Source organism: Gopherus evgoodei, chromosome 16 (genome assembly GCF_007399415.2).
Source record: "Gopherus evgoodei ecotype Sinaloan lineage chromosome 16, rGopEvg1_v1.p, whole genome shotgun sequence".
NCBI classification, from domain to species: domain Eukaryota; kingdom Metazoa; phylum Chordata; order Testudines; family Testudinidae; genus Gopherus; species Gopherus evgoodei.
Window position 1 is genome coordinate 16810115 of NC_044337.1, and position 14614 is coordinate 16824728.

General features: G+C 56.3%; 1 protein-coding gene across 6 annotated transcripts in view; it reads right to left on the reverse strand.

The window, feature by feature from the left end:
• Nucleotides 1-263: 263 nt before the first annotated feature.
• Nucleotides 264-14614, reverse strand: part of RALGDS (ral guanine nucleotide dissociation stimulator) — a 104477-nt gene continuing 90126 nt past the window's right edge. For 3 of the 6 annotated variants that reach the window (XM_030535155.1, XM_030535154.1, XM_030535151.1), the window contains 15 exons: nucleotides 13441-13515; nucleotides 12728-12921; nucleotides 12029-12150; nucleotides 11653-11868; nucleotides 10796-10899; nucleotides 10271-10355; nucleotides 7837-7914; nucleotides 7662-7748; nucleotides 7338-7370; nucleotides 6907-7028; nucleotides 6302-6397; nucleotides 5270-5522; nucleotides 4712-4957; nucleotides 4331-4445; nucleotides 264-3059 (listed from right to left, as the gene is read on the reverse strand). In XM_030535155.1, the coding sequence (XP_030391015.1) occupies nucleotides 2884-3059; nucleotides 4331-4445; nucleotides 4712-4957; nucleotides 5270-5522; nucleotides 6302-6397; nucleotides 6907-7028; nucleotides 7338-7370; nucleotides 7662-7748; nucleotides 7837-7914; nucleotides 10271-10355; nucleotides 10796-10899; nucleotides 11653-11868; nucleotides 12029-12150; nucleotides 12728-12921; nucleotides 13441-13515 (2002 nt within the window). In that variant the 3' untranslated portion in view covers nucleotides 264-2883. The remainder of the gene's footprint in view (nucleotides 3060-4330; nucleotides 4446-4711; nucleotides 4958-5269; nucleotides 5523-6301; nucleotides 6398-6906; nucleotides 7029-7337; nucleotides 7371-7661; nucleotides 7749-7836; nucleotides 7915-10270; nucleotides 10356-10795; nucleotides 10900-11652; nucleotides 11869-12028; nucleotides 12151-12727; nucleotides 12922-13440; nucleotides 13516-14614) is intronic. The other 3 variants (XM_030535156.1, XM_030535152.1, XM_030535153.1) reach the window with 3 other exon arrangements.

Here is a 14614-nt window from a genome sequence, read left to right on the forward strand (position 1 = left end):
AGGTCAGGGCTGGAAACCTGGTGTCCAGTCTGTTCAGGTGAGAAGTAGATAGTTCTCTGGCATCAGCCCTTCTCTGCTCCCCTCTGAAAGAGCAGACCTGCTAGTAAGACAGAAGCCTAGGGACTCAAATCCTGTCAGTCGCCTCAGCTCCTCACTTTCCCCGCTCCCCTTTTGGCTGGTGAGAAGCCAGGGGCTTCACAGGAGCAGCACAGGCCTGTGTCAGGCCAGCACCTGAGGACAAACTGCATCCAGCCTCCTAGCTGTGACATTTGCACATCGGTATTTTATTCCAAAGACTAATTACATTGCTGTGTACATGTCACACCGCTCAGTGTGCTCCTTCATTGAAGTCGTGTTACAAAATACATACATATACTACATCCAGCTTCAGTGATCACATACACACGGTGTGCTGAGCCCACCTGGAAAGACAGGTAAGTCAACCCTGCCCTGCCTTTAATTTCAGCAGTGGGCACCTGTGTCCAGGCACAGAGCAGTACATAAGCTGAGCAGGCAGCTGTACAATGGAGAGGGAAGTGGGGGTGGGGTCAATCTGCGTGCATGTGTGTTCAAATTCACATTCTCCAAGGGAGTTAAGGGGAATGTTTCACAGTGACAGTTCACCCTGTAGGATCCTCTGGAGCCAGGGCACCCCCCAAGACGGTAGCATTTAGGCACTTTCTGCCACAGCGTAGTGTAGGGTAAAGGAACGCCCTAGGCTTGCAGGCTGGCTGATCTGCAGAGAGTCCTTGCCTGGAGGCGAAGGATCTCTTCCTCCCAGCCAACAGGGCAACATGGCCCAGGCCTCCCATGGTACAATACTCCTCAGGTAAGGAGGGGACGGGCAGGAGGGGTTCGGTTTGCAGCACAGCCGGGCAGTCACTCATTCAGCCTCCGGCAGAGGAGGTCCAGCTTGTTAAGTGCTGTGCCTGGCAATGGGGCCACAGACAGGTGGTAGCAGGAGCAGCTCAGGTGCAGTACAAAGCCATGGAGAGAGCAGAGGCTCCTGCTTCAAGGAGGCCATGGCTCCCTTCATGTGCAGGAGTGAGGATGGGTGGGTGGAGCACCCAGCAGCCCTTAGAGCAGAGAGGTCACTTCCTGGAGCTTAGGCCTATGCAGATGCATGAACAAAGTGCCCAGGCCAGACCCCAAAGCAATAGCCCTCCAGAGTGACAGGCCCTAGACCCTGCTTGGAGTTACCACCCAGCCCAGAAGTAGCAGCTCAAGACATCCAACAGTCTCTCCTGGCAGGCAGGAGAGCAGGCAGGTCCTGTGAAAGGTCAGCATGCGTTGGAGAGTTGTGCTGGGATAAAAACATCCCTCCCCTTACTCCCCACGGCTTGATGCTGCCCCTGCTTTGCTCCCCTCTACATTCCTCCCGGCACAGCTCAAGTCACAGCACATGCACTTCAGGGGGCAACTTCCACCAGGGTTCTACAGAAGAGCCGGAGCTCCCAGGGGCTAGTGCTGCTACAGGCTCGCTGGGGAAAGGGCCTGTCTGCTCCCAGCCCTGGCAGGAGAGGATACACCAGCATTGCTACAATGGGCAGGGACATAAATAGGAAAGTCTTGAGGAGCTCCAGGAATAAAGAGCCCCCATGGTGAGTATTTGGTTCAGGGATTTAAAAACTCGGCTTTTTCCCCTTCCCCTGCTGAAGCAATTCCCGGTGAGTGATACACAAACAAACGGGATGTGGAAAAAATGCTCACCCTGCACACAGCCATTACAAAGATGGATCCCAGCAACTTTAAAGACAAGCCGGTGGTGGGGAGGGGTTAGTAAAAATGTACAAGTTTGAGGGTCCTATTTACAACCAATAAATAGTGAAAAAAATTCAGTAAACATCAGGGGTTTGTTTTTACAAAAAAGTTTGCTCTCCCCTCCCCCCCATTTCACTGTCAAATGTTTAAAAAAGTCTTTTTAAAGCCCAAGGTAAGTGGCACTTTCTGGGGGCTGGGTGGATGGAGCCCAGGGCAGTTAGCCCCACACGGCTGCTCCTCTCCCACCCAACCAAAAAGAAAGTCTCTATTTACAGACGTCTGTACAGAAATTGGCTCCTCTCCTCCTGGCTCAGATGGTAGTTCCGCCTGGGTATTTTCTGCCCGTGAAAAGAGACTGGCATTTGATCTTTGGTGCAGGTTTGAAAATGATGGAGCACTGGAGGGACACAGGAGTCCAACCCGGAGGATCCAGAGGATCAATAGAAAGGAAAAACAAAGCAGCCTTGCAGAGCTGAGCCGCCAAAACCACTGGCCAGGTCATCACACCAAGAATGCCCCACTGATGGGATTATAAATCCCGGGGAGCAGCAGCTGTGCGTTTTCTAGTTGAACTCCCCTAGGGGAACAGTCCAGAGGCAAAGTGCAGCTCCCCTGGGGCAGGTGTACGATGCAAAATGGTCACACTGCCAGTTTACCTAGAAGGGGAATGAGGGACCTGGAGGTAAAGAGGCTGCAGGTCCCCACTCAGCACAGGAGGTGCTAGTTCAGCTCTTTCGCTCTGGTGAGTCCCTTAACTCCCTGCATGTGGCCGCTCCTATGAGAGGTGAAGGGAGCCCTTGGCAAGTCATCCTCTCCTCCGCTCTAACAGAAGGCACCTAAGGCAGAGAGGCAGGTCCCAGCTCTGGGCAACCTGATGGCCACAGCGGCGTTGCACATTGGAAGGCGTTAAAAACCCAGAAGAGAGACTGGATCGGAACACGGGCTTCAACTGAGAGGCCACAGCCACACCCGCGCATTCAGCTCCAGGAGAGTGTCACCCTTCCTCGCCGGCGAGACTTGCTCTCCTCACCCAGGCTGGGTGACATTAAGACAGACCAGCAGCCGGGCCCAGAGCAGGCTGCCCGCAAAACCCAGTCAGTGAGGGGCGCGGCCAGGCCATGGCTAGAAGATGCCCTTGGCAATCTTCAGGCCCTTCTGCTTCATCCTGGGCAAGGTGGAGCTGGAGCCGTGCTTGATCTTCACACCCTTGGAAAAGCCCCTCTTCTTTAGCACAAAGTCGTAGTTGGCAGCAGAGTTCATGGCGTAGAAGACATTGGCGTTGTCAGGGATCTTCAGCTCTGCAAGAAGAGTTCAGTTAAGTCACCCACAGGCTCTGCAGAGTGCTGCAGCCTCAGCATAACGGAGCTGGTGCTCACTTCCCCGACAGACAGGAGAACAGCATGGGGCTGCCTCACAGCCGCTGAGAGGGATCATGGGGAATCTGGCTCCAGAGCAGCTGGGAGGTGGGGCCCATTTTACAGATGGGGAAAATGAGGCACAGAGACGACACGACTTTCCCAAGGCCTGACAAGGAGTCCATGGTGGAGAGGGAACAGGATCTGGGTCTCCAGAGCCCAGGCTGGTACCCTGAGTCCCAGGCCATCCTCTTTTAGGACTCTAGAGAACGTTCTGCCATCACTTCTTGGGGAGAAGCAGCTTCGGTAGCTCCTTTCCTGGGGGGCACATCCCCTCTAAGGAGTTGTGGATGACTCCAGCTCAGGTTCTGCCTACGCAGCAGCTGGCAGACGTACACAGGCTAGTGTGCTGGAATAGTATAGACCCAGCAGGTGAGGCCTAAGCTCCAGGAAGCGACCTCTTAGCCACCCGCATACAGCCCTACTGGAGATCCAAGGTCTGGCCTCATGTCACTAGCCCAAGCCCAGGCTGCTGTTTTCATAGATCCCAAAGCCAGAAGGGACTGCTGTGATTGTCTGATCGGACCTCCCGTTTCTCTCCCTGTTAAAATTTAGGTCTTATTTTAGGGCACTAGCGCATGTATGTGTCGCCGAGCTGAGAATTACACCTCCCAGCTGCTGTGTAGACCTACAGCCTGAGCTGCCCATCTCACACTGGGGTGAGGGACACCAGAAGGCCCTAGGAAGCGGGGGGGACCACATCAGACAAAACGTGCGTCAGACCCAAACTGTGAGAGTTTAGAACTGGTCCATTAATTGCCCCACCCCAATTCTGCAGGGCCAGGTCCCAGCTGGCCCAGAGAAGCAGCGAACACCGGGATGGCTTGTTCCTCTCGGTGGCGTCTCCAGCAGGGTGGTGCAGAGCCAAGGGCTCAGGCCAAGCATCCCTGCTGCAGAAGGACTCTTGCCCAACTACGACTGTGTGCTAAAGAAGAGGGGCTTCTCCAAGGGCATGGGTAGTCTCCCTTGGCCAGCAGAGGTGTGTCTGAATGCCCAAGGGCCCCTGCTCCCACAGGGAGCGGTGGGGGCACGTTCCATCTCATGGTGGGGGCAGAAGGTTGGGGTGACAGCCCCATACCCAAGGGGAGAGGAAGCGAATGACACTGAGGGACAGTGAATGCCAGAGGCAGGGCCCCAGCAGAACCCCTAGGTACCTCTTTCCTCTGAGATGATCTGAACGAGCTCGTAGTCTTCCGGCCGGTCCCCGTCCAGGTTGTGTTTGGCCATAGCCTTGCGAATCACCACAGGGGTCTTATCCTGGCTTGTCACCTGCAACGGGGGAAGAGTGCTCATCAATCCGGGGTCAGGGACAAGGACCCAGAAGTGGCTGCCAGGCCTAAGACGGATCCCATGCCCCCCTGCTTGTGAGTGCAGCAGCAATCCTCTCCACCCTTCCCCCTGCGAGCTCTGCCAGGAGAATCAAACACCCCCCACAGCAGGCTCTGAGATGGGGCACGCTGCAGGCTCTCCCCAGGGGGCACTAGCCCAGACTAGCCCCCTCCCCACAGGACACGCTGCTGGTACCCAGTGCTCACCAGGATGCTTTTGTACATGTTGCCGTTGTCCACGGCCAGGCTGACCCGGATGATGCAACAGTCGTCGATCTGCTGGTTGTAGAGGGGGAGGGAGAGGGAGGAGTAGCTGGAGATACCAGAGACGGAGCGCTTGTGGGTGCGCGAGGCCGTCACCGGGGTGGAGGAAACTGAGGAGGAGGAGGCACTGCTGGAGCCAGAGCCGATCCCCGACGTGTCCAGGGAAGAGAGCGAGGTGCATTCCCAGAACTGGGGAAAGGAGGGACAAGCACCAGGTTCAGCACCTCGATCAGAGAGGAAAGGAAAGGAGAGGAGAGGAGTGTCTATTCTCCAACCGTGCCCCCAGGGCCAGGAAGGGAGGAGCTGGGGGTGGGGGGGGGGAGAGTTACTGCCACAGGGGTGGGGGCAGGGAATTCCCAGTGACAACCCCCACTTGTGTCTTGGACAGGAGGGACGGAAGGAGAGGGGCTCGACCTCCCATCTGCTCCAGGTTAGAACCAGCCTTTAGGAGACCCCCACCCCCCAGCTGTCAGGGCAGAGGCGGGGATGCAATGGGCGCACCTGGCTCCTGATCGCCTGGGCATGAGAAGAGCCCAGCGAGCTGCCCTGTACCTTCTTCTCCTGGCAGTCGGGGGACTCGGGGATGAAGCTGATGTTGATCTCCTCCACGTCGGAGCTGCTGGAGCCAGCTGAGGTGACGCTGACTGAGTCGGCCGTGTCCCCGCTGCACAGGTACTGCCCGCACTTGAGCTGGTCGAAGGATTTGGAATGGGAGCTGCCGCTGGTGCAGGGCTCAGCGCTCGGCACCTGCCGGCTGCAGGAGAGGGGCAGAGACAGATATGGTCAGGAGGGAACCGTGCACCTGGGGCACCTGCCCCACAGCACCCAGCCCCCTGCAGCTTCTGCCCCAGGCCCAGCTCCCTCTGCTGTATAAAAAGCACAAAGATCCCGGGGTCCTGCCTGCATTCAAGCTCAGTCAGCTCCCTTCTGTAACCATGAGCCCCCCCAGCTTGTTAATGCTGCTCGCTCTTCACCCCACAGCCCCACTGCTATTCTCACCTTGCCCCCACAACCAAGATGCACCCCCAGCTGAAGTGCAGCAACCCCTGCTACCCCAGTCCTGGGGCCCAACATCTGGGCTCATTGCGACCAGGCACCCCCCCAAGCATCTGCCCCCCCAGCTCAGCCATCGCCCCTTGCTCCTGACCCACAGCACCCTTTGCAAGCGTCAGTGCTGCACCACCTTCGCACCAGAGCCGTGCCTGGTTCCTCAGCCAGTTTTCATGAAGATACAGCCTCTCCCCCAGCCAACGTACAATCCAGCTTCTGGCCTGTCGCGCGGCCTTTGCCGAGGCATCGCTTGGGACGAGGCTGGGCCACCTGACTCATTCCCCTTGGAGCCGATCCTGCTGCCCCGAGCTGAGAGGCTGGGGCCCTTCTCAGGCTTGCTGCTGTGGCTGGTTTCACCCACAGCCCTTGGGTCAAGAGCAGGGGGCTTGAGGGAGACATGCCAGCCAGCAGTTACCCAAATACCATCCCCCAACGGTCTGGCCTGACCTGGCCGCTAGCTCTGGGTGGCCCAGGGAGACTCACTCGCTCCATCGCTTGATGATGCCCGTGTTTTTCTTTGCCTTCAGCGTGTTGCTGGCCGACTCGGACAGGGGCTCGATTTCACATGAGAGGCTATAGCTAGGAGAGGGGAAGAGAGCAGAGATTCAGCCAGGTGAGGCTGGGGTCCCCCTCCAGAGCTAGCCATTTAACAGTGCAGGGGAGGGATCGGATTGGAGCCCACCCACAGCATTAGTGCAACCTCAGGTTTCTGACAGCGTCAGGAGTTGGGGTGCAAGGTGAGGTTGTGGTCCAAGGCCTGGGGGTTCAGCCTGCCAAGCGAGGAGGCTCCAGGTGCTTAGACTGCCCCTGTTCTGGGGGAGTCAGTCTGCAGGGTCACCAGCCCTGCACCTTTCCCAGGGCTGCTCAGGACAGAGCAACAGGCCTAAGGTCTCAGCAGCAGATTTTCAGCAGCCTGGATTTGAAGGAGACAAAGGGTCCCTCTCTGGGTCCTGGCAGCAGAGCGTCACAGGGGGATGGTGAGCAGCAGCAGAACAGCCCACGCTCTGGAGGTCCATCCAGAGGAGGAAGGTGCTGGGTCCTGGCAGAGGGACTGGCAGCTAAAGCCCCCGGCTCCGGGCCCAGCTCACCTCTCAGCCTCGCTCAGCCGCTCCACGCCGTGGAACCACTCCACGAAGCCGTCCTCCTGCGTGAAGCTGTAGTTGTTGCAGGCCGACTGGAGCAGCTTGATCTGGGCGATGACTTCAAATTCCTGCCGGGAACCCAGGCAGAGACAGAATGAGGCCCACTCCTACTGGCTGACCAGACCCCCACACTCCCACCCCATGAGGTAGGATGTCTGTCAGACAGGCACCCCACATGGAATCAAAGCCCTGGGGAACCCCCTCAAGCCAGCTACTGAAGCCTCAGCACTACAGACTGCAGAATGAAGGAGCCAAGCCATCCCCAGCTGGGCTGGGGCATCCACAGGACCCTAGCTGCCAGGATACACAAGTCAGCCCCTTCCTCCAACCCAGGTGTGCTCAAGCTGAAAGCTCGGCTGTACGTGAACAGTTCTCACCTTCCTTCTCTTCTCGAAGTTGATCAGCCCCCCCTGAAAAACAGAAGTCAAAGGTTACAGCAAACCTGCGAGGGATGGTTCCTGCAGCCGCCAATAACCCCTCCCCTGGGAACCAATCCCACCGAGCAAGACAGGCAAGCCTTTGCATCACGCTAGGGGGCTGAACTTGCGCTGCCATGTACCCCTGCGTCCATCCGGGAAGTCTCACCATGCAGGGATCCAGCCCTTTGTTTTCAGCCACAGCCTCCCTCGGCCAGTTCCTGGGCTCCAGGGCTCCGTGAGGGAAGCCAGGCAGAGAAGGGGCAGGACGGGGGTGATACTTACATCCAGGAAGTCTTTCATGGCGGTATCCAGCATCACTAGGTCTGTGAGGAAGGTGCCCAGGTAGGGAATGGTGCCCTGAATCACGCCCTGGAAAAGGGGAGAGAGCAGGGGTGAGCCCCGCACTAGCGGCAGAGCTCTGAGCGAGCTACCAGCAACGGGCAACCACGCCACTCACCATCTCCCGCTGCTGCTGCTGCCGTTTCTGGGCCCTCTTTGGGTTAATCTCCAGGGTGGCGAATTTGGATGTTCCCTCCTGGATTGGTGGGAAGACAACAACGTAAGTTGGCTTATAACATCCCTACTAGAGGCTATCCTTGATCACTGAGATCAGGCCTCCTGGGGAGAGAATTCAGACAATGCTTTGCAAACCCAGGATAAGTGACCGTGTGAGCTGCGGGGCAGGGAACGGGACCTGCTGAGGGGCAAAGGGCTTGTCTAGTGGGAGACACTTCTGGTGTAGAATTATAGCAACATAGTTCAGCTGCTACAGTTCTACTGGCACAACTCTCCATGCAGACATGCTTTTTTTGGCTTATTTTAAACAAGCAGTGCTGCCTACTGCACAGAGCACTAGACTGGGACACAAGAGACCTGGTTTTCTGTTCCCAGCTCTCCCACTGGCCTGCTAGGTGACCTCGGGCACAGCCCCTCTGCCTCAGTTTCCCCATCTGTACAAGGGGTAATGACACTGACCTCCTTGGTATAGCACTTTGAGAGTTACCGGTGAAAAGCGCTAGATAGAGAGCCAGGTACTATTATTAAACAGCTTCCAGAGCAACATTTGCTCAAGTGAAACCAGGCCCTTTTCTACCAGAACAGGAGTGTCCACAAGGGGAGTTAAACTGGTATGGTGAGAATGGTTTAAATTCACACCCTACCTTATACCTGTATAGCATCCCATGTGGACAAGTCCTCTGTCTTGGGGGTGGGAGATTAAAGCTGAACATTCAAACTATAAACAGGAGGAGACTCTTATCGGGTGGGATATGCTGCCCCCATGTACGTACGTACGTACACGTATACACACACACACACACACACACACACCTCAAAGAGATATTTTGTTCCCTTCTGGATTTTGTGATCTCAGCCCCAGCGATGGGCTGGAATGTCCGAGTGAACGACCTGCCAGGGAAATGGACATTTCTAGAGCAGCATTTTACAGGCTTTGAGCCCGAGAAGTGCTGAGCAGTGGGACTCTGGCCAGGCCCTTTGTATGTGCAGGGCTGCTAAAATGCAGCCACCCCTGGGGCAGAGCAGCCACCTGGTGCCCAACATCCTATACACACACCCCTCTGATGTTGGGATTTGAACCTGTGGCCTCAGGCAGCCAGGCAATTCCAGTGAAGAACCACTAGGCCCAGCCCTACACGGAGCCAGAATGAAAGCACTGGGCAAGACAGTAACAAGCAGGCACTAATACTTCTCACACCCCTTTCACACTAGTGTAATGCTGCTGCCATCAGCTGGGTTACTCTTGTGCCATGGCGGTGCGAACAAGAGCACAATCAGGCCCACTAGGGAGATTTTCAGATGCAGCCTTGGTTTGGCCACCAAGCCGGCTGCTTCCTTTTGAGGCAGCCAGCAGGCGTGGGCGGCTGCTGCAGTGCTAGCTGCAAGCACTCGACCAGCCAGCTCGTGTGCACGTGTAATGAGTCAGTCCAGGAGTTCATCTCTCAGCCTGCATCTGGCATGGGCTCACATAGCCAGAACTCCTTTACCGCTGTTCCAGGGAGATAAGGGGAGGGAATCCCTCTGCAGACACTCCTCTCTTATAAACAAGCCTCTCCCCTACTTATCTTCTGCCCTCACTGGGGATTTCTTTGCTGCCAGAGCTGGGAGCAGCCCAAGCCCCTGAACAGAGCCACCCTCAGCAGTCCAGGCTGTCAGCACCAGCCATTCACAATGTGCCGCCTTGCTCTGCCCCTTTCAGACTTAAAGGGCAACTGTGTCACTGGAAGTCCTGGCCCAGACCCTCAGCTGATTTATTTCCACTGATTTACGCAGACAGAGGCTCTGGCCCATGAAAAAAAGTGTGTGTGTGTGGTGAACACTGCTTGACAGATACAACCAGGGAGGAGTCTACAAAGCATATGCCCCTTTCCCCACCCTTCATCTTGGGCAGCTGAGATAGCCCAGTCAGTTTCAAGTCTCTCACTTCCTGACGCTCATGTCCTAGCAAAAGGCTGCAACATCTGAGATGCAAATACTTCAGGGGGAATCCTCATTCGGGTTTTAAAAGTCACCCACAGTCCCAGATACATTCCTATTGGGTGTAAAGGTTGCAAAGAGTTTGTCTGTGTGTGCGCACACTTAGTCCGTGTCTGTAAGTTGGCATGTAAAGGGCATGCAAGACCTCTAGCAACTCATGGCATGTGCTGCTATAGACTTCACTGCCCATCCCCATTGCTCCACACATCCTCACTGCAGACTCACAGACCCAGCCAGCAGCACTGCAGAATGCAGGAGGGTTAGTGTGGCAGCAGCGGTGGGGGGGACAGAAGAGAAGGGATGAGCTTGGAGTAATTTTGGCAGCATCAGGGTAAACTCCCATCCCACCTCCTGTTCAGAAGTAAGCCCACGTGAGAGAGAGATTGAGCTCCCGGTACCTTAATGAGAAGTTCCCGGCTGAGCGAGTGGTTGTTCTCATCCGAGAAGATTTCTGACAGCTCGTGGAAAGTGCGGAAGCTCTCCCTGTTTGGGGGCAAAACAAGGAGGCATCAGCACCGGTGTCCCCATCTCCCCATCCTGTTTGGGGCTCTCTTCCCCTCTTCTTGTGCAAGCCTACGTCCCCTTCTAGAACCATCTTCATTAAGCCCCATGCTGCTAGGAGAGCATGAGTCCATTTCATTCTCCAAATTTCCACTTCCCCAAAACAATGGATTGTATCCTGCAGCCTTTCCTGGGCAATGCAGAAGATTTTCCCAGCATGCCCTGGGAGAATCCCCATCCTTCCCCTTTGGCGTGTGGATTTATGGACATCATTTGCCTGGGAATCTGTGTAAGTGAAACATTCCCTTTCAGGCTGTGCCACGCCCCTGCACTGTAGCGTTACAGCTTGTGGCGTAGATGGGAGCCCCCAGACTATGCTAACGCTCCTGCCGTGGCAATGGGACCCAAGGGGCTGCGCTCACCGTGACACCTCGTCCCAGGTCTTCTTCAGTCTGTGAACTGCATTACACTGCAGGGCGGAGAGGATGGCTCGGAGAGAGGAGAAATTCTTCAGAATGCGACACTCCTGAGGGGAGACAGCAGGGTTTACTGTTAGTTCGAAAGATGGCAGCCAGGCAATGGTTTTTGGCTTCCCCCTTTGGCCATGGAGGTGTTTAGGGCCAGATCCTCAGCTGGTGTAAATCAGTGCAGCTCCACTGAAGTCTGAGCTATGCTGATTTAGCCCAGCTACGCATCTGGTCCCTTAGCATCTCAAGTCCCCTCTGCACCCTCCCCTCCCTGCAAACTTTCTTCAGGTGGGTCTTAGCCCAGGCTTAGGCCCCCCAAACAAGGGTCTCGCTTCACACAGTCAGGAACAGGTGACTTTAGCTCTACAGAACTGCACTGGCTGAGTTTTCATTTTGCAGAAACAAAGTCCAAGGCAGGGGAATGTCAGAGATGAGCCCCACTTACCCAGACCCAAGGATGAGGGGGTTCAGTTCAGTCCCCCTCTGCCATACACTGCCTGAGCCATGGGCTCCCTGGAGGGGAAATCTAGTTTTCTAGTGGGGGCAGGGTAGGTGGGATGTGGTGTTCCTGCCATTAGTTACAATTTTCAGCCCCATTCATAAGGCTTTATAACAGGTAACATTATCCTCACTGTACAGAGGTGGAAACTGAGGCATGGGAAATTGAGACTTGCCCAGGGTCGCAGAGCAGAGATTAGAACCCACTCCCAAGCCAGTGCCCTATCCACGGGGCTACACTGCTTCATGCACCAGCCAGGGACCCCAGAAAGACCCCACTGGGGAACGGCTGGCATCACAGAGGACAGTCCTACCCGAGCCACTTCAATCCACCGCTCCACCACTTTGGCCCTCTGCTGCGGTTTGAGGGAGCGGTCCCCAAGGCACGTTGCAATGACACAGTTGGTGACGCTGTTGAACTGGGAGACGGTGGCACGGATGGTGGGGGCCAAGTGCTCTTTGCCCTTCTTGTCCCGCTGGGACCAGATGCAGCCCAGGCAGTGGTAAGGCACCACTTTCTTAAACAGTTCCTGGAAGAGAGGGTTGGAGACTGGTCTCCTAGGGAACTCTGAGCAGGGAACGGGGAAGCAGGAGAGCGAGAACATCACAGGCCCAGGCAGAGTGTGCACGGGCAGGGCCCCTAAGCACATGGGCAGAGCACTCGGTGCCAAGGCAGTAGCTAATACTCACAGCATCCATCAGTGTGAACTGCTCGGCCACCATCTCCTGGGAGAAGGCAAGGAAGTCTGGCTTCTCCTCCCCGAGTCCATTCTCCTCCACTATCCGGAAGGTGCAGCTGGTCTGGTCCACAGCTGAGAAAGACGGGGAATGATTAAATGACAACCCTCCATTCCTCAGTTACACACTTCTCCCCGAATACAGAAATCCCGCAACCCAGCCAGTCCCTCCCCCAACTCCCCTTCTTATATCCCGATACACAGCTCACCCTCCCCATACACAAACAGACACGCTCACACCGCTAAGACCACCCATCCCTAGAGCCCATCTCATACAGGCCAGGAGGGTGCACAGAGGTGCCTGCAGGAAGCCCCGCCCGCTGCAAGGAAAGCCAGCATCCTTCCCCAGACTGAATCCCCCCCAGGTCATTTACAACCTGAACTCCTTGTTGTGAGCAAGAAGGGGCACGAGGGGCTCGAGAGGGCAAAGCTGAACAGAACAGACTCATTGAAGGGTGGACTCATTTAGCTTTGGTCACATGGCAGGTTTTTTGGCTTGGAGATCCTCCCAGCCACAAACCCTCCTCCATTCCACCCAGACCTCGCGGACAGCCCTCATACACAGTTCTCCTCACAGGAGTCACTGGGGAAACCCAGGACACACCACACAGAGCACTAAGGGACACTGGCACGGGGAGGAAGCGCTGCTCACCATCTGGCTCTGCCTCGCTGTGCTCCTGCTGCTGGAACTGGGCCAGCAGGATCCGTGCTCTCCGCTCCAGGTCCGAGCCGGGGATGTTGTGGCGCACATAGGAGATGAGCTGCTTGAGGCAGGCGAAGTCTGGGGGCTTGCGGAAGTCTTCAGAGTACTGGTCCAGCCAGGCGCCCAGGATGGAGGAGATGGTGCTGGGGAGAAGCAGACCGACAGACTGGCTATTAAAACTGGGCATAAAGTGACACCCGTGTGCGCGCCAACAGCAAGAGCCAACATCCCCAAATGTCCTAACAGAGCTGCAAACGCACTTGCAGTTGCTTCACATCATTAACCTGTGGAACTCAGTGCCACAGGATATTACAGCTCAACAAATTGGACTTGACAGGAGAGGACCCATGGCCTAGCAGTTAGAGCAGGAGATGGGCTCAGGAGACCTGGCTTCTATTCCTGGCTTCTTTCCAAGACCCACTCAGCCAGAGTTCCCAGCCTGTGACTGGATCCAAGTCCTGGCCCATCTCAGCCCAGCGTTCTCCGTGTGTGAATCCTCCTAGACTTAATGCCACAGCACATGCAGACAGCCCAGAGTGGATGGTCCTTTGGCACCTGGAGAGGGCTCCATCTGTGAAGAGGGAGCAGAGGAGCCAGGCAGACACATTCCCTCCCTGCCCTGGTGCTGAGCGGAGGGCTCACTACAGCAGAGGTACACTTACTTTTTCAGCTCCAGTCTCTCATCCACAGCATGTCTGGCGTGGTCCCCATTCACCTGGACGTGCAGTTTGCCATACCTGACATGGGGATAACAATGAGCCAGTCAAACCACACCCTCCTGAGCAGGTGCCTCTCCACAGCGACCCCTGCTGGAGCAGGCAGGTATCCTTCACTCCAGGTCTCTTCCCAGCATATCACCCACCACCGGCCAAATGAGCCCGACCCCCTGCATGGAGCTTGTGGGCTTACGAGGCATTTCAGACAGGGCAGGGTCCCGAAGACACCTAGATCCACACATTCTTGCCAGAGGCCTTTCAGGAGCCTGTTACCAGGCCAGGAGGGGCAACTAGTACCCACTGTGGACTCTCTGGGTTGCCTTAGGATAGGACTTTGGATTGCAAACCGTGGGGGACGACAGGACCGGCCCATGTCCCATGCAAACAGGGACAACTACCCTAAGCAACCATGACAGGTTGCCCTTTCCCACACATACCCTTACAGGCAATGAGAAGCTGCACCTGGCGGGCAAGTCACCTGCTTGTTCAAGGAGACCGCTGCAGTTTCAGAGTTGGACAGCGCAGCCCATGTCTCTATGGCATGAGCCTGGTGCCAGAGAAGGGTTAAGTGGCAGCCCTGTGTATCCCCTGAAGTACCGGCACTGCCTGAGACAGCCTAGAGGGCTGTCACATCTGGACAGCATTCCCAGAGGTGGTACTTCCGGGAACACCATTGGTGGATGTTACAATCCGTGTTCTCAGCCCTTTGGCGATGCTCTTAAAATATTTCAAGGTACAATCAACCAGGTGCATTATGGAAGATTGAGGGCCACCTTCTCCTAAAGCAGCAGGCACTGGCTATGCTCAGAACAGGGTACCGGGGGGACAGACCTGGCTTTACCTACGAATGCTGGGAAATGGCACCAAGGCAGCTCTGGGCATTTCACAGACTCGTTGGACTTGCCTGACCCTTTGAGAGGGACAGCACAGGCCCAAAGAGCAGGGTTCACACACTACCTACCCCCTGCTGTAGTCATCCCATGGCCCGTAAGGCCTCTCTCCCCCCGGCCCCCGCAGTGCAATGCCTGGACAATCCCGGGAGTACACATGCTCCCTGGTATGCGCTCCTGCTAACACTGTCCCCATTGTTCCAGCGTCCTGGCAAACGCGCTGCGCTAGG